This window comes from Halichondria panicea, chromosome 2 (assembly GCF_963675165.1).
Source record: "Halichondria panicea chromosome 2, odHalPani1.1, whole genome shotgun sequence".
In the NCBI taxonomy this organism is placed as follows: domain Eukaryota; kingdom Metazoa; phylum Porifera; class Demospongiae; order Suberitida; family Halichondriidae; genus Halichondria; species Halichondria panicea.
This window is the reverse complement of record NC_087378.1, coordinates 5,337,655-5,354,549: the sequence shown is the minus strand read 5'-3', so window position 1 is coordinate 5,354,549 and position 16,895 is coordinate 5,337,655. Positions and strand designations below refer to the sequence as shown.

At 39.8% G+C, this 16,895-nt stretch overlaps 1 protein-coding gene across 1 annotated transcript in view; it reads right to left on the bottom strand.

Moving 5' to 3' along the window:
* Window positions 1–16,895, bottom strand: part of LOC135331208 (uncharacterized) — an 84,929-nt gene that overhangs the window by 56,130 nt on the left and 11,904 nt on the right. Inside the window, exons 17-42 of the mRNA XM_064526287.1 lie at window positions 16,672–16,797; window positions 16,394–16,477; window positions 16,256–16,333; window positions 15,346–15,552; window positions 14,537–14,656; window positions 14,367–14,419; window positions 12,770–14,131; window positions 12,149–12,606; window positions 11,852–12,093; window positions 11,124–11,681; window positions 10,235–10,408; window positions 9,985–10,110; window positions 9,713–9,796; window positions 9,575–9,652; window positions 8,664–8,870; window positions 7,869–7,988; window positions 7,225–7,277; window positions 5,628–6,989; window positions 5,031–5,488; window positions 4,722–4,963; window positions 3,971–4,528; window positions 1,639–1,812; window positions 1,390–1,515; window positions 931–1,014; window positions 793–870; window positions 312–518 (exon numbers count right to left, since the gene is read on the bottom strand). Coding sequence (XP_064382357.1) covers window positions 312–518; window positions 793–870; window positions 931–1,014; window positions 1,390–1,515; window positions 1,639–1,812; window positions 3,971–4,528; window positions 4,722–4,963; window positions 5,031–5,488; window positions 5,628–6,989; window positions 7,225–7,277; window positions 7,869–7,988; window positions 8,664–8,870; window positions 9,575–9,652; window positions 9,713–9,796; window positions 9,985–10,110; window positions 10,235–10,408; window positions 11,124–11,681; window positions 11,852–12,093; window positions 12,149–12,606; window positions 12,770–14,131; window positions 14,367–14,419; window positions 14,537–14,656; window positions 15,346–15,552; window positions 16,256–16,333; window positions 16,394–16,477; window positions 16,672–16,797 — 7,419 coding nt within the window. The remainder of the gene's footprint in view (window positions 1–311; window positions 519–792; window positions 871–930; window positions 1,015–1,389; window positions 1,516–1,638; window positions 1,813–3,970; window positions 4,529–4,721; window positions 4,964–5,030; window positions 5,489–5,627; window positions 6,990–7,224; window positions 7,278–7,868; window positions 7,989–8,663; window positions 8,871–9,574; window positions 9,653–9,712; window positions 9,797–9,984; window positions 10,111–10,234; window positions 10,409–11,123; window positions 11,682–11,851; window positions 12,094–12,148; window positions 12,607–12,769; window positions 14,132–14,366; window positions 14,420–14,536; window positions 14,657–15,345; window positions 15,553–16,255; window positions 16,334–16,393; window positions 16,478–16,671; window positions 16,798–16,895) is intronic.

Genomic DNA, 16,895 nt, shown 5'->3' with positions numbered 1-16,895 from the left:
ATAAGTAGTGACATTATTACCCAGGAAAAGCATTATTTGGCAAATCCACGAATCGAAATCCATCCAACTACAAGCCTATGTAGAAGCTATGTGTTATACTTGCACTTCATTGATCCTTAGCAGCTTTTAGCATGCAGTCTATGCACGCTGCACGCACGCACGCACACACACACACACACATTGTATGTATACCTTGCTGCGCATGCCCAACGGAGGCCAAAAAACTGCCAATTGGCTTATTTGCCAAATGTTCCAGTTTAAAAAATCTTGGCTAAAAGTGGTAGCTAGTACATGGCCTACACCTCACTTACTATAGTATCCAAGTGAAGTTCTGCTGTACAACCATTCAGAAGCTTTGAGATGATCAGCTCCGACGAGCTGATCTTGGAGAGAGATGCATTGCAAGATTCCCCAATGACAGTGGAGGAATTGAGGAGAGTGAGGCCATTGAGTAACGGACCACTGTCTAGCTCCACCGTCAGCTTCAGATCATAAGCAGCATATGCATCTGATGGTACCTACATACATGTAAGTGCCCCATGCATGGAGGTAAATATCACATTAACTTCAGTAACTGAATGCTATGCTATGCATGAGTTTAGAGAACCAACTCTTTGTGATGACACAAATGGTAATTTATTATTATTGAACAGAGCATGTGACTTGTTTGTATGCTCTCTTTAAACTCAATTGCATGGGACAGCTTTCCATCTGTTTATGCAAATCTACGTATTATGTATGAAAAATCGCACTAACCTGCTGGCCAATGTTAAACGCATACTCAATTCTTACCATGTGACGAACAATCACAGAGAGATTTAGAACGTCACCAGCATCCCAGGATTCAGGCGGAGCAACCAAACCATCCACCTGCATATACAGGTACATAGGTCAATACACAACCATGCACTGAGAGACAAAGTCTCTTACCTGCAGTTGAGGGTGAACTAGTCTCAGTATGGCATCATCATTGGTTAAGGGTTCTTGAACAATCTGACCCTTCAAGGTGACATCCTAGACAATTTGAAGATATCATACTGTTAAGCTGTTTAAGCACGATTACTACAAAAAGTTCTCAGAACAGGTACAATTGAAGACAGCTGACAAGAAAAATCATATACATGAACACTCAAATATTTCTACATTTGTCTTCCATAATTATACTATATACTGTATAGCAGGTACATTTTGAGGGTATAAATGTTCGCGGATTTCGCTGATAAAGCATGTACCGAGAACATTTATACCCACGAATTTAATATCGCATGCATGCATGCTGCAAAAAGGCTGCTATTCAGCGAAAACCTTTCAAACGGTCATTCTGCGAAGTTTATACCCTCAAAATATACCCGCTATATACGGTAGTTTGTGATGCTAAAATATACTCACTTGGTTGCTACGGCCACTTCCATCGTTAGACATATAGCCCTCAACGTACAATAAAATCTCATCCTCTTCAGATACAATGTTGTCATAGACATTGACAACACTCTCTCCCAAACTGAAGGTGATGACCTGTAGAACAAAATAATGCATATACGTTACCACAAGAGAAGGCGCAACTAAACATGGACAACGTAAGCCTGCATGTGATGAGGCTTTACAATGTAGGGAAAACCAATGACCCATAAAACGTACCGAGATTCCTGTGATAGAAATATCCAAAGAGCTAAGCAAGCTGTCTCCAAGAGCAACTGAGGTATTGGTGATATGGCTACCAATGTGCAGCACCTCTCCATTGGTGATATTGAAAGGGTAGTTGCCACTAGAGAGAATCACATGACTCAACTCTACCGTGAGAGGTGATATACCCTGCACAAAAGTTACGAGTATAATCACAATAATTATGGTAATGGCGTGAAAGACACACAAGAAACCAGACTCTCACATTCGAAGTGGTATGTACTACAATCATTATTATGCCTCGAGGGATACCGTAACGCTGCATAACTGTGTGTGTGTCTGTCGGTCTAAACTCCAACTATAACTGCCCAACGGTTACAATGCAACGACAAATAACAGCTTCTAGGTTTTTAGCCAGGTTTTCTTGGTTTTGATTCGTGACTTGCAAAATAATGCTTCGTTCTCGAGTTACGGCTCGTTGGATTTACAGCGAGGCCACACCAAATTGATTTTATGCTTCACGGAACTTTAAGCCTCAAAAAAGATCCGGATGGCGGGGCCCAAAAAGGTTTGAGGAAATAATTATCATTATAAACCACAGACAGTCACAAAAACAAAACATCACTACGTATTGATGGATCACGTGGCCTATCTGACCTCTGCCCTTTATTCTACCATAATTATCTGCAAAAAATTACGGAAAGTCTGTGAAACATAAGATTACTTTGGCGTGGCCTGAAGGCTGTTCAGAATCTTGCGTAGCATAATCTGTTTGCACTGTGATTGGTCATTACCAGATTCAGGTAATGAGAACAACTCGTTGATAAGCAGTTGACCAGTCCCTTCCCTTTCTGCGAGTGTTGATGCCTCGGTTTAGGTGCCTAAGCTTTAAGGAAATGCAGATACGGTGGCCCTGAGAGCTACTATACTAGTAGTTGACTTTCGAAGTATACAGTTGGCTTAGCTACTTAGCTTTCGAGGTAGGTAGCAGTTAGCCTTCACTATTTACTTAGCCTTTCGAAATTGATAGATCTAGTTGGTGACCTTTAAACTCTAGACAGAATGTGTCCAATCGCCAGGCTTCAGTGCCATGGTGTGCTGAGAGAATGTTAGCTTGCAGTGCTCCAAAGCATGTAACATCCCTATGATTTCCTTAGTACAACTCTAAGTCCTGCAACATCTAAGACAGAGATAGAGTAGGAAAGGTAAGGAAGGACCTGTAGTTACAAATCCCCTACAGGTGTCTTCTGTGCCCTATATCGTTGGGGTGTACTGTGTATAACCTGTGTACAACCTGTGGCAATGTCTTGCTTGGATATTACTGCTTGCTCGAAGCACTGTATACTGAGCACAAACATCATTGCAAACATACAAAGAATCGAACTATATAAAAAAGAAATTCGTCTGAATGAGTGAAGAATGCACAAATCTACGGTGTGAATGTGTGATCATAATGTTTACTGTTACGATAATTATTGTTTGTTGCAGCTGAACCACAGTGCTGATAGCATGTTCTCCGTTGGTTTGTCAATGCATTTAATAGTTGCAAAAGATTATCAAACAATTAACAGAGCCTCACCTCCACGCCCATTTCCTCTCCTGCATGTGTATAGAGGCTAGTCTACATCTAGAGTTTAAAGGTCACCAACTATCAACTTCAAACAACTAGGTAGCTAAGCGAACTAGACATACTTCAAAAGGCTAAGCGAACTACCTATAGTACTTTAAAAGGCTAAGTAAGCTCGTTGCCTACTTCTGAAGTGGCTAAGCGAACTATACCTACTTCGAATGGCTAAGTACGTAGCGAAGGTCAAGGACTACTCCATTAAAGGTAGATCGAACTATCAACTTCGATATAGTGTACTAGCACACTATAATATAATATACAGTACAATTCCACATTTACATGCAGGAAATGGCGCAAAATAGTGGGAAATGATCGAACATGATTTTCGCCGAAAGTTCAAACTGTCCTAATCAATAATGGCTGCAAGCTCATGAAAAAGCAGCTCTTTTGTAACTCTTGCAGCTACGTACAATAGCTAGTGTTCTAGTGCAGAGCTAACTATCAAGTAGAATAGTGAAGTTATATCAACAGATTTTGCTGCACACGAGTCTGCAATGTCTTCACAGTAAGCAAGCTATATATAGCCATAAAACGAGAACGAAGCATTGTTTTGCAAATCCACTAGTTGCAATCCAAGAAACACTCTACGCAGACACATACACACACAAACACAAACAAACTACCGTATACTTTGCTGGAAAATGCGCACACCAATTAGGCATAACTATACACTTCTGTTCATTCAGACAAGCTAAAAAATTACATAGATGAAGTGCTCACCTCTGGTGGTATGACAGTCACGTTGAGATAGATAAATTCCTGTAGCTGTATGTCACTCGTTAACGTGTCCTCATTGGATGTGTCGTAAGAGAGAAAGAGCTGGGATTTTGCAATCTGTACAATCTGTTTCCCACTGGTGTTGTAGTACCTACCCTCAGCCGGCAGTTCATATGGCAGGTTATGCCAGTCAAGTACATGGTCTATAGTATACTGCTGGCTATTAGCAACACTTTGTGCAAGTTTGAAAATGGTAGTTACTTCGAGATTGTCCTTTGTTTGCAGTTCATCAGTACTAAATACCACCGTACCAGCAGCTACATCCAGTGAAACTGAGTAAAGCCGAGTTTCTCCATTCAGTATGAGTACTGTTGAGTTAATGTCACTATCGTTCAAGTACAAGTACTCAGTTGGGTAGGTCACTGTCAGATTGAGTCTGAAACCACATGTGAGGGGAGTCAGAGAAGAGTGCTCCACAACAATAACTGAAGTCACAGTGTCTCCAGCATCATGGATACCAGGAATTGAAGATGGAATTGTTATCAAATCAGGCTCCACCACCTGTAAATGTAAGAATCATGCACTTTACTTAGACTTACTAAGAATTTCACACTAATCAACAGCTGGACAAAATTGCATGCTAATTCATACAATTAACATGTAGATAGAAGGGTGTCGAGCAAAAAAAAAAACTGTAAATACTGTTCTTCATACATGGGTTATTACATGTCACGATGTGTATCGGAATACGTACCTTCAGAGTATTTCTCCGTGTGCTTGTCCTAATCCCAAAATCTGTCTCCACGTATGCAGAGTAGTGAAAAGTATCGCCATGGAAGACTGGGGTGTTTACGACAGTGCAGAGAAGCCCAATCTCAAAACATTGCTCATCCGCAATCAAAATATTGTCCTTAGGCACTAAAACTTCGGGACCGAAGAAAAACCTCACCATGGATCCATCAGGACTTACAGTGATATTATCAGCAGTAGCCAGAGCTGCGCAGATAAAATATAATAATAAGTATACATTATTATAAGTTGTACCAAGAGCTTATGCACTTACCATCCCCTTTAAAGAGTGTGGTATGGTAAAGTTCAGAACCAATAAACGTCACATACGCATCATCCACAGTCAATTTGGGCACACCATTGTGAGTTGGTATAGACACATAGAGGTTGACACCTGTGAAGCACTCCGGCATACAAGCTTCAATAGTTGTATTAAATTGTTCCTCAATTGTAACATGGTGTTGATTAATTGTTTGGTTAACTATGTCCTCTGTAGCTGTACATGGTACATTACTCCAATGCACTACCCAGGGATAGAGGATCACTGGATCAATCTTGACACTACCACAAGATGAGTTGGTGCAAACTAGAGGGGAAATGTTCAGCGTATAATTGTCTGGTAGTGCTTCAAAGATAGTGTCTCCTGGATTACAGAAGCTAATACCCGGAGCAACCTCTTGAATGACTGTCACATTCAGTGTGAGCTCAACACGATGGACGTGGAGAGTAAAACTGCAATGGATAGAGACAATTCTCATTACAGGGCTAAGATTCAAAACACATAATTATACCAATCGCATACACAAAACTGTCTAAAATAAAATACATTGCAATCCACGAGATCTATATAACCAGTACAACTACAACTGACATTTCATGGAATCCTTCTCGCACAATGGTATAATCAACGAATGGAACTTCTTCACACATAATTGGATCAGTGCGCACATCAAAGAAGCATATCAAAATCTTCTCCTCTGGATCAAGCCGCGTATCAATACTGAAAGTATAGTTCAAATCGTAGGCCATGAACTTTGAATACTCGCCATTATGTCCAACACCAAAGGTTACTGTGAACGGGTCACCTGCATCTCCTCTATGAGAGCTTATGGGAAGACTAATGGCTGGGGTACTCGCATTGACAGCATGTAGAAACGAGAAAACGTCCTGGTATTGAATTATTGTCGGCTCTGTGTGGGTAGGTGTCGGTGATAGCCATGTTGTCATGTCTGCGGTGTGATTTAGAGTGGTCGTGATATTGTCTGATATAGTCTGGTTCTCACAAATCATGTCAGTTAGAACGAGCACTGTGAGAAATATCTGAATTTCCTCATCAATACAGTTGCAGGTACTTGGTGGACTTGTACCAGCACAAATTGAGCCAGTGGTGATATTGTACATGAGTGGACCAGTTGTTACGGTAATATTGTCATCCCCCACTGCCCACTGCTCAAGAAAATAAGTCATCAGTGTTACTGGTCCAGTTCCTGAGAGCTCATCGAAATCACACCTGCTTGCATTTAGGTCAGTGTAGTCGCAAAGATGAGGAATTGACATTAAGTTGGAAGGAGCCACTAAAGTCACGTTAGTTACAGTAACATTATATCTAGTGAAGAAATCCGACCAAAACTCTGGTAACAAAATGTTTAGCGTGAGATCAGTTGAAACACAAGGCAATACGATTGGGATTTTTACAATGAAAATATCTCCTTCCTGTGACGGAAACGTGTCTGGTTCATAATTCTGAAAATCGTAATAAGGCAGATCGATTGTGACGTTTCCAACCGTCACTTCAGAGACAGTGTAATTTCTCAACTGATGGATGCTCTGATTCAGATTATAGCTTGGAAATGCTGAATGATGATAGAATACATGGAGAGATACGTACAAGGTTGACTGTGGTAGCACATACGGCTGCACTTGGAAGTGCAGGTTCACCGTTACATCATCACCTTGGACCAAGGACGAAACCAATACAAGTGGTGTGAAAGAGTTTGTGAGAAGAAGACTATGATGATCGTCACCAGAAGTTATTGGAGAGGTGACAGTGGTGTTAGGATTAGAAGATGTCGTGTTTTCGGAAACAAATCTCAATGCAGGATGTATTAGATTGTACGCAAGAGTTACATTTTCAAATGCCAGTGAGTCCGTTACAGCTAAACCCAAATTGACTGTTATTATTTCCCCTCCATTGATAGTGTGGTTTGATGAGCTTGGTGAGCTACTGATGAAACTGAAAGAGACAGGATAGTTACAGCTGGCTGTATACGTTACGAACTGGGCTGTATTTGATGCCTAATTATTAGAGAGGTATACACTAGCTGTACAGTAACAATAATTATTGTGCTCAATGAAATTACGTGGGGATTTTACTATACTGACCATAGCCTGCAATATAAGCTAACCAGTTTCGCATACTCATCAAACTCACCATAACAACCTCAAGATTATATATGTACTTTACCTACCTTACAGACAGTGCTTGCTGAACAATGAACAAATCCAACTCATCTACATGTACCTATTACAATCATTTATGCATTATGTTAAAATATAATTATTGTTGACATACCACAAAAACTGAAATTAGCGCTTACTCGTCTATAAGCGTTCTTTATTTCGCATGCCTAACTGCAGGTTTTGTTCGAATTGAAGCGCTTTTCCAATTATGTGAAGGATATCAGCTAATTTCGTTTATCTATGAGCTAGCTAGCTTGTACAGTTGTGAAGAACTCTCTGGGAATGCTGTTGTCTTGTATGAGGTGGATTTCGACCCTTTTGTTCCAGTTTCTGTTCAATATGAATGTTTTTATCTCTAAAATGAACTGTAATAAAATAGTATGATACAGATCCAGTTAGGGTTGCTTGTTTGCCTTGTGTTTGCTCACTTTCTAGCTAGCTGACGAGTCAGCTTTCATTATAGAGGCATCCGGTTACTGAGTGGGGCTCGAAAATGACTGCATTATAGGCGTATTCTCGAATATAAGTGTATAGAGCTCTGCTATTGACCTCATGAGCGCATGCATGCACTAATAATCCAGTTTCTACTTTCTACGATAATACATGTAAGTGTTTTGCTGTGTGGTGAATTTCCGTGTTTTTATCAACTTACAGAAAGAGGTCCGTAGTTTTGTCTAAACAGTATTGCTTGGGTTACTGGAACAGCGTAGTACTCAGTCAGAGTGAATACGACGGAGATGCTATTGCTAGTAGCCACTTCAGAGTCAGAGAGCTGTCGCAGTGGTGCATGAGAAATAAAATGTACATGTACACGTAGGGTAAAATGCTATAGTTGTACCATGGATATCAAGGGTGTAATGAATTATACTAGAGGGCAGTTCTATGTATTCCCCGAGGGCGCAGTTGACCCTATTGTTGCTAAAAGGAATGCCAAAGTTCAAAGTCTAAAAAATTAATGGCGCCTGTACAGTGCGGCTTCGCATTCCAAGCGTTTTAGTGTAACAAGTGTTCCTATCGCACTCTTCTGAAAAGGCTGCAATTGCATTCCAAGTTAATGGCGCCTGTAAAGTGCGGCTTCGCATTCCAAGCATTCTAGTGTAACAAGTGTTCCTATCGCACTCTTCTGAAAAGGCTGCAATTGCATTCGAAGTAAGCAAAGCTAGGCATAATAATACTCGAGAACTGGCTGCTGCCTGTCTGTCTGGAACTATTTCCATGTAGCCTCTTTTTTCTCAGCCGTGTATATATATCTCACATAGCACAAATCCACGAATCGAAATTCAGAGACTAGAAGCTCTTCATTGATTTTTGCATGCAGCAGTCTACACACACACATGCAAACACACAACTAACTGCCAATTAGGTTCAAATGGCTTATTCACCAAATTTTACAGCAAGAAATCTTGGCTAAAAGTGGTAGTATACATGGCCTATACACCTCACTTACTATAGTATCCAACTGAAGTTCTGCAGTACAACCATTCAGAAGCTTTGAGATGATCAGCTCCGACGAGCTGATCTTGGAGAGAGATGCATTGCAAGATTCCCCAATGACAGTGGAGGAATTGAGGAGAGTGAGGCCATTGAGTAATGGACCACTGTCTAGCTCCACTGTCAGTTTCAGATAATAAGCAGCATATGCATCTGATGGTACCTACATACATGTAAGTGCCCCATGGAGGTAAATATCACATTAACTTCAGTAACTGCATGCTATGCCTCAAATGGTAATCTCCTTTTATTAACCTAACAAAAATGGCCGAGCTACCAACTACAAAGCTGTGGATGGTTGACAGTGTAGTATGCAGCTACTCAAAGATATTGAATCTAGGCCACCGAGGTTTCAAATGGGCATGGTAGAAAAGAGCAAGTGACTTCCCTCTGTTTACGTAAATCTATGTATATGTACCCGTAAACTGCTGGCCAATGCAAAATGTATACAGTGCTTGCAGCCTAGAGAGTAAAATACCACAACAGGGTGAATATAGTTGTACTTATGTAGTAAATGTATCTCAAGATTGGAACATTTCTAAGAAATTGTGCTGATACCATTTTATAGGTGAATGAATAAGCTACAACATTATTCGAAAATATTTCCCCAAAAGTTGTTTGTAGTGGAAAATTATTTTGTGAAAATGGGGGTGATCGTAAAGAAATGTGTGTAACATCAAATATCTCCAGAATTAAAGTATTTTTGGACAATTTTTTTGTATCAAAAGATAGAACAATAATTATTAATGCGCAAAAACAATTAGAAATATTCACATTAATGTACCAATACCAGCAAATTTGCGTTTTTTACTCTCTAGGCTGCAATCACTGTAGTAGACCTAATGGTACTAACAATTATTCCCTTACCATGTGACGAACAAACACAGTGAGATTTAGAAGATCACCAGCATCCCAGGGTCCTGGCGGAGCAACCAAACCATCCACCTGCATATACAGGTACATAGGTCAATACACAACCATGCACTGCGAGATAAAGTCTCTTACCTGCAGTTGAGGGTGAACTAGTCTCAGTGTGGTATCATCATTGGTTAAGGGTTCTTGAACAATCTGACCCTTCAAAGTGACATCCTAGACAATTTGAAGACATTATACTGTTAAGCTGTTTAAGTACTATTACTACAAAAAGTTCTCAGAACAGGTATATAATTGAAGAGAGCTGGTAAGAAATATCATCTACTTGCACACTCAAATGTTTCTTCCATATAATACATAGTATAGTTTTTGTGATGCTAAAATATGCTAAAATATATACTCACTTGGTTGCTACGGCCACTTCCATCGATAGACATGTAGCCCTCAACGTACAACAAAATCTCATCCTCTTCAGACACAATGTTGTCATAGACATTGACAACACCGTCTCCCAAACTGAAAGTGATGGCCTGCAGAAAAAACAATTCTACATGCATAACAAGAGATGGAACTATAAAGTTGCAAAACATGGACAATGTAAGCCTGCATGTGGGGGATGAGGCTTTACAATGTAGAGAAAACCCATAAACGTACCGAGATTCCTGTGATAGAAATATCCAAAGAGCTAAGCAAGCTATCTCCAAGAGCAACTGAGGTATTGGTGATATGGCTACCAATGTGCAGCACCTCTCCATAGGTGATATTGAAAGGGTAGTTGCCACTAGAGATATTCACATGGCTCAACTCTATCGTGAGAGGTGATATACCCTGCACAAAATGTACAAGTAATCAATAATTACATTATGGTAATTACCATAAGATTAATTACGCAATTATGGTAATTACCTGAAAGACACACAAGAAACGAGACTCTCACATTGAAGTGGTACGTACTATAATTATTATGCCTTAAGGCGTAGCCGCATAAGGGATACGTTAAAGCTGCATGACTGCGTGTGTGCATGTGTGTGTCTGTCTGTCTATATAATTATTCCAACTGTAACTGCCCAACGGTTACAATGCAACGACAAATAACAGCTTCTAGATTTCTAGCAAAGTTTTCTTGGATTCGTGACTTGCAAACTAAAGCTTCGTTCTCGAGTTATGGCTAGTTGGATTTACAGTGAGGCCACACCAAGTCGCTTTAAGCCTCAAAAATAGACCCGGATGGTGGGCCCAAAAAATAAGTTTGATTATAAACCGATGGCTTTCAAGCAAGCCTACAATATAGCCATAAAACGAGAACAAAGCATTATTTTGTAAATCCACTAATTGCAATTCAAGAAAACTTGACTCGAAGCCTATAGAAACACTTATACTTGTACTTCATTTTTCACTGAGCAGATGTAACACTCTACATGCACAGAGACAGGCACAAACACACCGTATACTTCGCTTGCAAATGCGCACACCGAGGCATAACTATACACATCTGTTCATTCAGATAAGCTAAAAAATATCTCTTAATTGATGAAGTGCTCACCTCTGGAGGTATGACAGTCACGTTGAGGTAGATAAATTCCTGTAGCTGTATGTCACTCGTCAACGTGTCCTTATTGGATGTGTCGTAAGAGAGAAATAGCTGGGATTTTGCAATCTGTACAATCTGTTTCCCACTGGTGTTGTAGTACCTACCAGCAGCCGGCAGTTCATATGGCAGGTTATGCCAGTCAAGTACATGGTCTATAGTATACTGGTGGCTATTAGCAACACTTTGTGTCAGTTTGAAAATGGTAGTTACTTCGAGATTGTCGTTTGTTTGCAGTTCATCAGTACTAAATACCACCGTACCAGCAGCTACGTCCAGTGAAACTGAGTAAAGTCGAGTTTCTCCATTCAGTATGAGTACAGTTGAGTTAATGTCACTATCGTTCAGGTACAAGTACTCAGTTGGGTAGGTCACTGTCAGATTGAGTCTGAAACCACATGTGAGGGGAGTCACAGAAGAGTGCTTCACAACCATGACTGAAGTCACAATGTCTCCAGCATCATGGATACCAGGAATTGAAGATGGAATTGTTATCAAATCAGGCTCCACCACCTGTAAATGTAAGAATCATGCACTTTACTTAGAATTTCACACTAATCAACAGTTGGTCAAAAGTGAATGCCAATTCGATTCATATAATAAACATAGAAGGGTGTCGAGCAAAAAAACTGTGAAAACTGTTCTTCATACATGGGTTATTACATGTGTATCAGAATACGTACCTTCAGAGTATTTCTCCGTGTGCTTGTCCTAATCCCAAAATCTGTCTCCACGTATGCAGAGTAGTGAAAAGTGTCGCCATGGAAGACTGGGGTGTTTACGACAGTGCAGAGAAGCCCAATCTCAAAACATTGCTCATCCGCAATCAAAATATTGTCCTTAGGTACTAAAACTTCGGGACCGAAGAAAAATCTCACCATGGATCCATCAGAAGTTACAGTGATATTCTCAGCAGTAGCCAGAGCTGCGTAGATAAATAGACATTATCTATAAGTTGTACCAAGAGCTTATGCACTTACCATCCCCTTTAAAGAGTGTGGTATGGTAAAGTTCAGAACCAATAAACGTCACATACGCATCATCCACAGTCAATTTGGGCACACCATTGTGAGTTGGTATAGACACATAGAGGTTGACACCTGTGAAGCACTCCGGCATACAAGCTTCAATAGTTGTATTAAACTGTTCCTCAATTGTAACATGGTGTTGATTAATTGTTTGGTTAACTATGTCCTCTGTAGCTGTACATGGTACATTACTCCAATGCACTACCCAGGGATAGAGGATCACTGGATCAATCTTGACACTACCACAAGATGAGTTGGTGCAAACTAGAGGGGAAATGTTCAGCGTATAATTGTCTGGTAGTGCTTCAAAGATAGTGTCTCCTGGATTACAGAAACTGATACCCGGAGCAACCTCTTGAATGACTGCCACGTTCAGCGTGAGCTCAACACGATGGACGTGGAGTGTGAAACTGCATTGGATAGAGAAAATTTTAATAAAGAGCTAAGGTTATAACAATACCAATCACATACACAAAAAACTGTCTACAAGAACTGTCTACAACGAAATACATTGCAATCCACCGGATATATAAGCTTATAATTATATATAGTACTATCTACTGCAAAACTGACATTTCATGGAATCCTTCTCGCACAATGGTATAATCAACGAATGGAACTTGTTCACACATAATTGGATCAGTGCGCACATCAAAGAAGCATATCGTAATCTTCTCCTCTGGATCAAGCCGCGTATCAATACTGAAAGTATAGTTCAAATCATAAGCCGTGAACTTTGAATACTCGCCATTATGTCCAACACCAAAGGTTACTGTGAAAGGGTCACCTGCATCTCCTCTATGAGAGCTTATGGGAAGACTAATGGCCGGGGTACTCGCATTGACAGCATGTAGAAACGAGAAAACGTCCTGATATTGAATTATTGTCGGCTCTGTGTGGGTAGGTGTCGGTGATAGCCATGTTGTCATGTCTGCGGTGTGATTTAGAGTGGTCGTGATATTGTCTGATATAGTCTGGTTCTCACAAATCATGTCAGTTAGAACGAGCACTGTGAGAAATATCTGAATTTCCTCATCAATACAGTTGCAGGTACTTGGTGGACTTGTACTAGCACAAATTGAGCCAGTGGTGATATTGTACATGAGTGGACCAGTTGTTACGGTAATATTGTCATCCCCCACTGCCCACTGCTCAAGAAAATAAGTCATCAGTGTTACTGGTCCAGTTCCTGAGAGCTCATCGAAATCACATCTGCTTGCATTTAGGTCAGTGTAGTCGCAAAGATGAGGAATTGACATTAAGTTGGAAGGAGCCACTAATGTCACGTTAGTTACAGTAACATTATATCTAGTGAAGAAATCCGACCAAAACTCTGGTAACAAAATGTTTAGTGTGAGATCAGTTGAAACACAAGGCAATACGATTGGTATTTTTACAATGAAAATATCTCCTTTTTGTGACGGAAACGTGTCTGGTTCATAATTCTGAAAATCGTAATAAGGCAGATCGATTGTGACATTTCCAACCGTCACTTCAGAGACAGTGTAATTTCTCAGCTGATGGATGCTCTGATTCAGACTATAGCTTGGAAATGCTGAATGATGATAGAATACATGGAGAGATACGTACAAGGTTGACTGTGGTAGCACATACGGCTGCACTTGGAAGTGCAGGTTCACCGTTACATTATCACCTTGGACTAAGGACGAAACCGATACAAGTGGTGTGAAAGAGCTTGTGAGAAGAAAACTATGATGATCGTCACCAGAAGTTATTGGAGAGGTGACAGTGGTGTTAGGATTAGAAGATGTCGTGTTTTCGGAAACAAATCTCAATGCAGGATGTATTAGATTGTACGCAAGAGTTACATTTTCAAATGCCAGTGAGTCCGTTACAGCTAAACCCAAATTGACTGTTATTATTTCCCCTCCATTGATAGTGTGGTTTGATGAGCTTGGTGAGCTACTGATGAAACTGAAAGAGACAGGATAGTTACAGCTGGCTGTATACGTTACGAACTGGGCTGTATTTGATGCCTAATTATTAGAGAGGTATACACTAGCTGTACAGTAACAATAATTATTGTGCTCAATGAAATTACGTGGGGATTTTACTATACTGACCATAGCCTGCAATATAAGCTAACCAGTTTCGCATACTCATCAAACTCACCATAACAACCTCAAGATTATATATGTACTTTACCTACCTTACAGACAGTGCTTGCTGAACCATGAACAAATCCAACTCATCTACATGTACCTATTATACGTATAATAATACAATTAATTAGCATTGTGTGAAAACATAATTATTATTGACATAATACATGCAGTGTTTTTGCTGTGTTGTGTTACTGCCGTGTCTTTATCAACTTACAGAAAGAGGTCCGTAGTTTTGTCTAAACAGTATTGCTCGGGTTACTGGAACAGCGTAGTACTCAGTCAGTCTGAACACTATGGAGATGCTATTGCTAGTAGCCACTTCAGAGTCAGAGAGCTGTCACAGTGGTGTATGAGAAATAAAATGTATATTTTCACAGGTAGATTTGTCTGCGATTTCACTGTTTAGCTCATATTGCTGGTACTCAAGTTGTGAAATTAATGTTATAATGTTATTCATGGCGTTTCTAATTACTCGCAATTGGTTTTACTTGCATTTTCCAACTTGCATTTGAGAGAAAATAATAGCAATCAAATTTCAGAAGGTGAAACTGAATTTAAACCATTTAAAACTGCCAATATAATTATAAACTAAGCGGCAAACGCACGTCAATCAGCTTCGCAGCTCTTATCTTATTATTATTATTAAGTGTTCTAGTGTAGAAATAATTATATAATTATACTAAGTAGAGTAGCGGAACTCTATGAACAAGTTTTGCCATCGCACTCTGAAAAGGCTGCAATTGCATTCAAAGCTAGGCATATAACTCGAATCCACGAATTGAAATTCAAAAAAACATGACTAGAAGCCTATAGAAGCAGTTCATTGATCCTTGCATGTACGTAGCAGTCTATCCACACACCCACACACCCACACACACTACTATATACCTCGCTGTGCGCATGCATGCACAACCGAGGCATAACAACCCAATAAAGTTCAAATGGCTTATTCACCAAATTTTACATCTTGGTTAATTAAAAGTGGTAGTATACATGCATGCATGGCCTATACACCTCACTTACTATAGTATCCAAGTGAAGTTCTGCAGTACAACCATTCAGAAGCTTTGAGATGATCAGCTCCGACAAGCTGATCTTGGAGAGAGATGCATTGCAAGATTCCCCAATGACAGTAGAGGAATTGAGGAGAGTGAGGCCATTGAGTAATGGACCACTGTCTAGCTCCACTGTCAGTTTCAGATCATAAGCAGCATATGCATCTGATGGTACCTACATACATGTAAGTGCCCCATGGAGGTAAATATCACATTAACTTCAGTAACTGCATGCTATGCCTCAAATGGTAATCTCCTTTTATTAACCTAACAAAAATGGCCGAGCTACCAACTACAAAGCTGTGGATGGTTGACAGTGTAGTATGCAGCTACTCAAAGATATTGAATCTAGGCCACCGAGGTTTCAAATGGGCATGGTAGAAAAGAGCAAGTGACTTCCCTCTGTTTACGTAAATCTATATGTATATGTACCCGTAAACTGCTGGCCAATGCAAAATGTATACAGTGCTTGCAGCCTAGAGAGTAAAATACCACAACAGGGTGAGTATAGTTGTACTTATGTAGTAAATGTATCTCAAGATTGGAACGTTTCTAAGAAATTATGCTGATACCATTTTATAGGTGAATGAATAAGCTACAACATTATTTGAAAATATTTCCCCAAAAGTTGTTGTAATGGAAAATCATTTTGTGAAAATGGGGGTGATCGTAAAGAAATGTGTAATATCTCCAGAATTAAAGTATTTTTGGACAATTTTTTTGTATCAAAAGATAGAACAATAATTATTAATGCGCAAAAACAATTAGAAATATTCACATTAATGTACCAATACCAGCAAATTTGCGTTTTTTACTCTCTAGGCTGCAATCACTGTAGTAGACCGAATGATACTAACAATAGAACAATATTCCCTTACCATGTGACGAACAAACACAGTGAGATTTAGAAGATCACCAGCATCCCAGGGTCCTGGCGGAGCAACCAAACCGTCCACCTGCATGTACAGGCACATAGGTCAATACACAACTATGCACTGAGAGATAAAGTCTCTTACCTGCAGTTGAGGGTGAACTAGTCTCAGTGTGGTATCATCATTGGTTAAGGGTTCTTGAACAATCTGACCCTTCAAAGTGACATCCTAGACAATTTGAAGACATTATACTGGCTGTTTAAGTACTATTACTACAAAAAGTTCTCAGAACAGGTATATATATAATTGAAGAGAGCTGGCAAGAAATATCATCTACTTGCACACTCAAATGTTTCTACCAACATTTGTCTTCCATATATACATAATAGTATAGTTTTTGTGATGCTAAAATATATACTCACTTGGTTGCTACGGCCACTTCCATAGATAGACATGTAGCCCTCAACGTACAATAAAATCTCATCCTCTTCAGACACAATGTTGTCATAGACATTGACAACACTCTCTCCCAAACTGAAAGTGATGGCCTGCAGAAAAAACAATTCTACATGCATAACAAGAGATGGTGCAACTATAAAGTTGCAAAACATGGACAATGTAAGCCTGCATGTGGCGATGAGGCTTT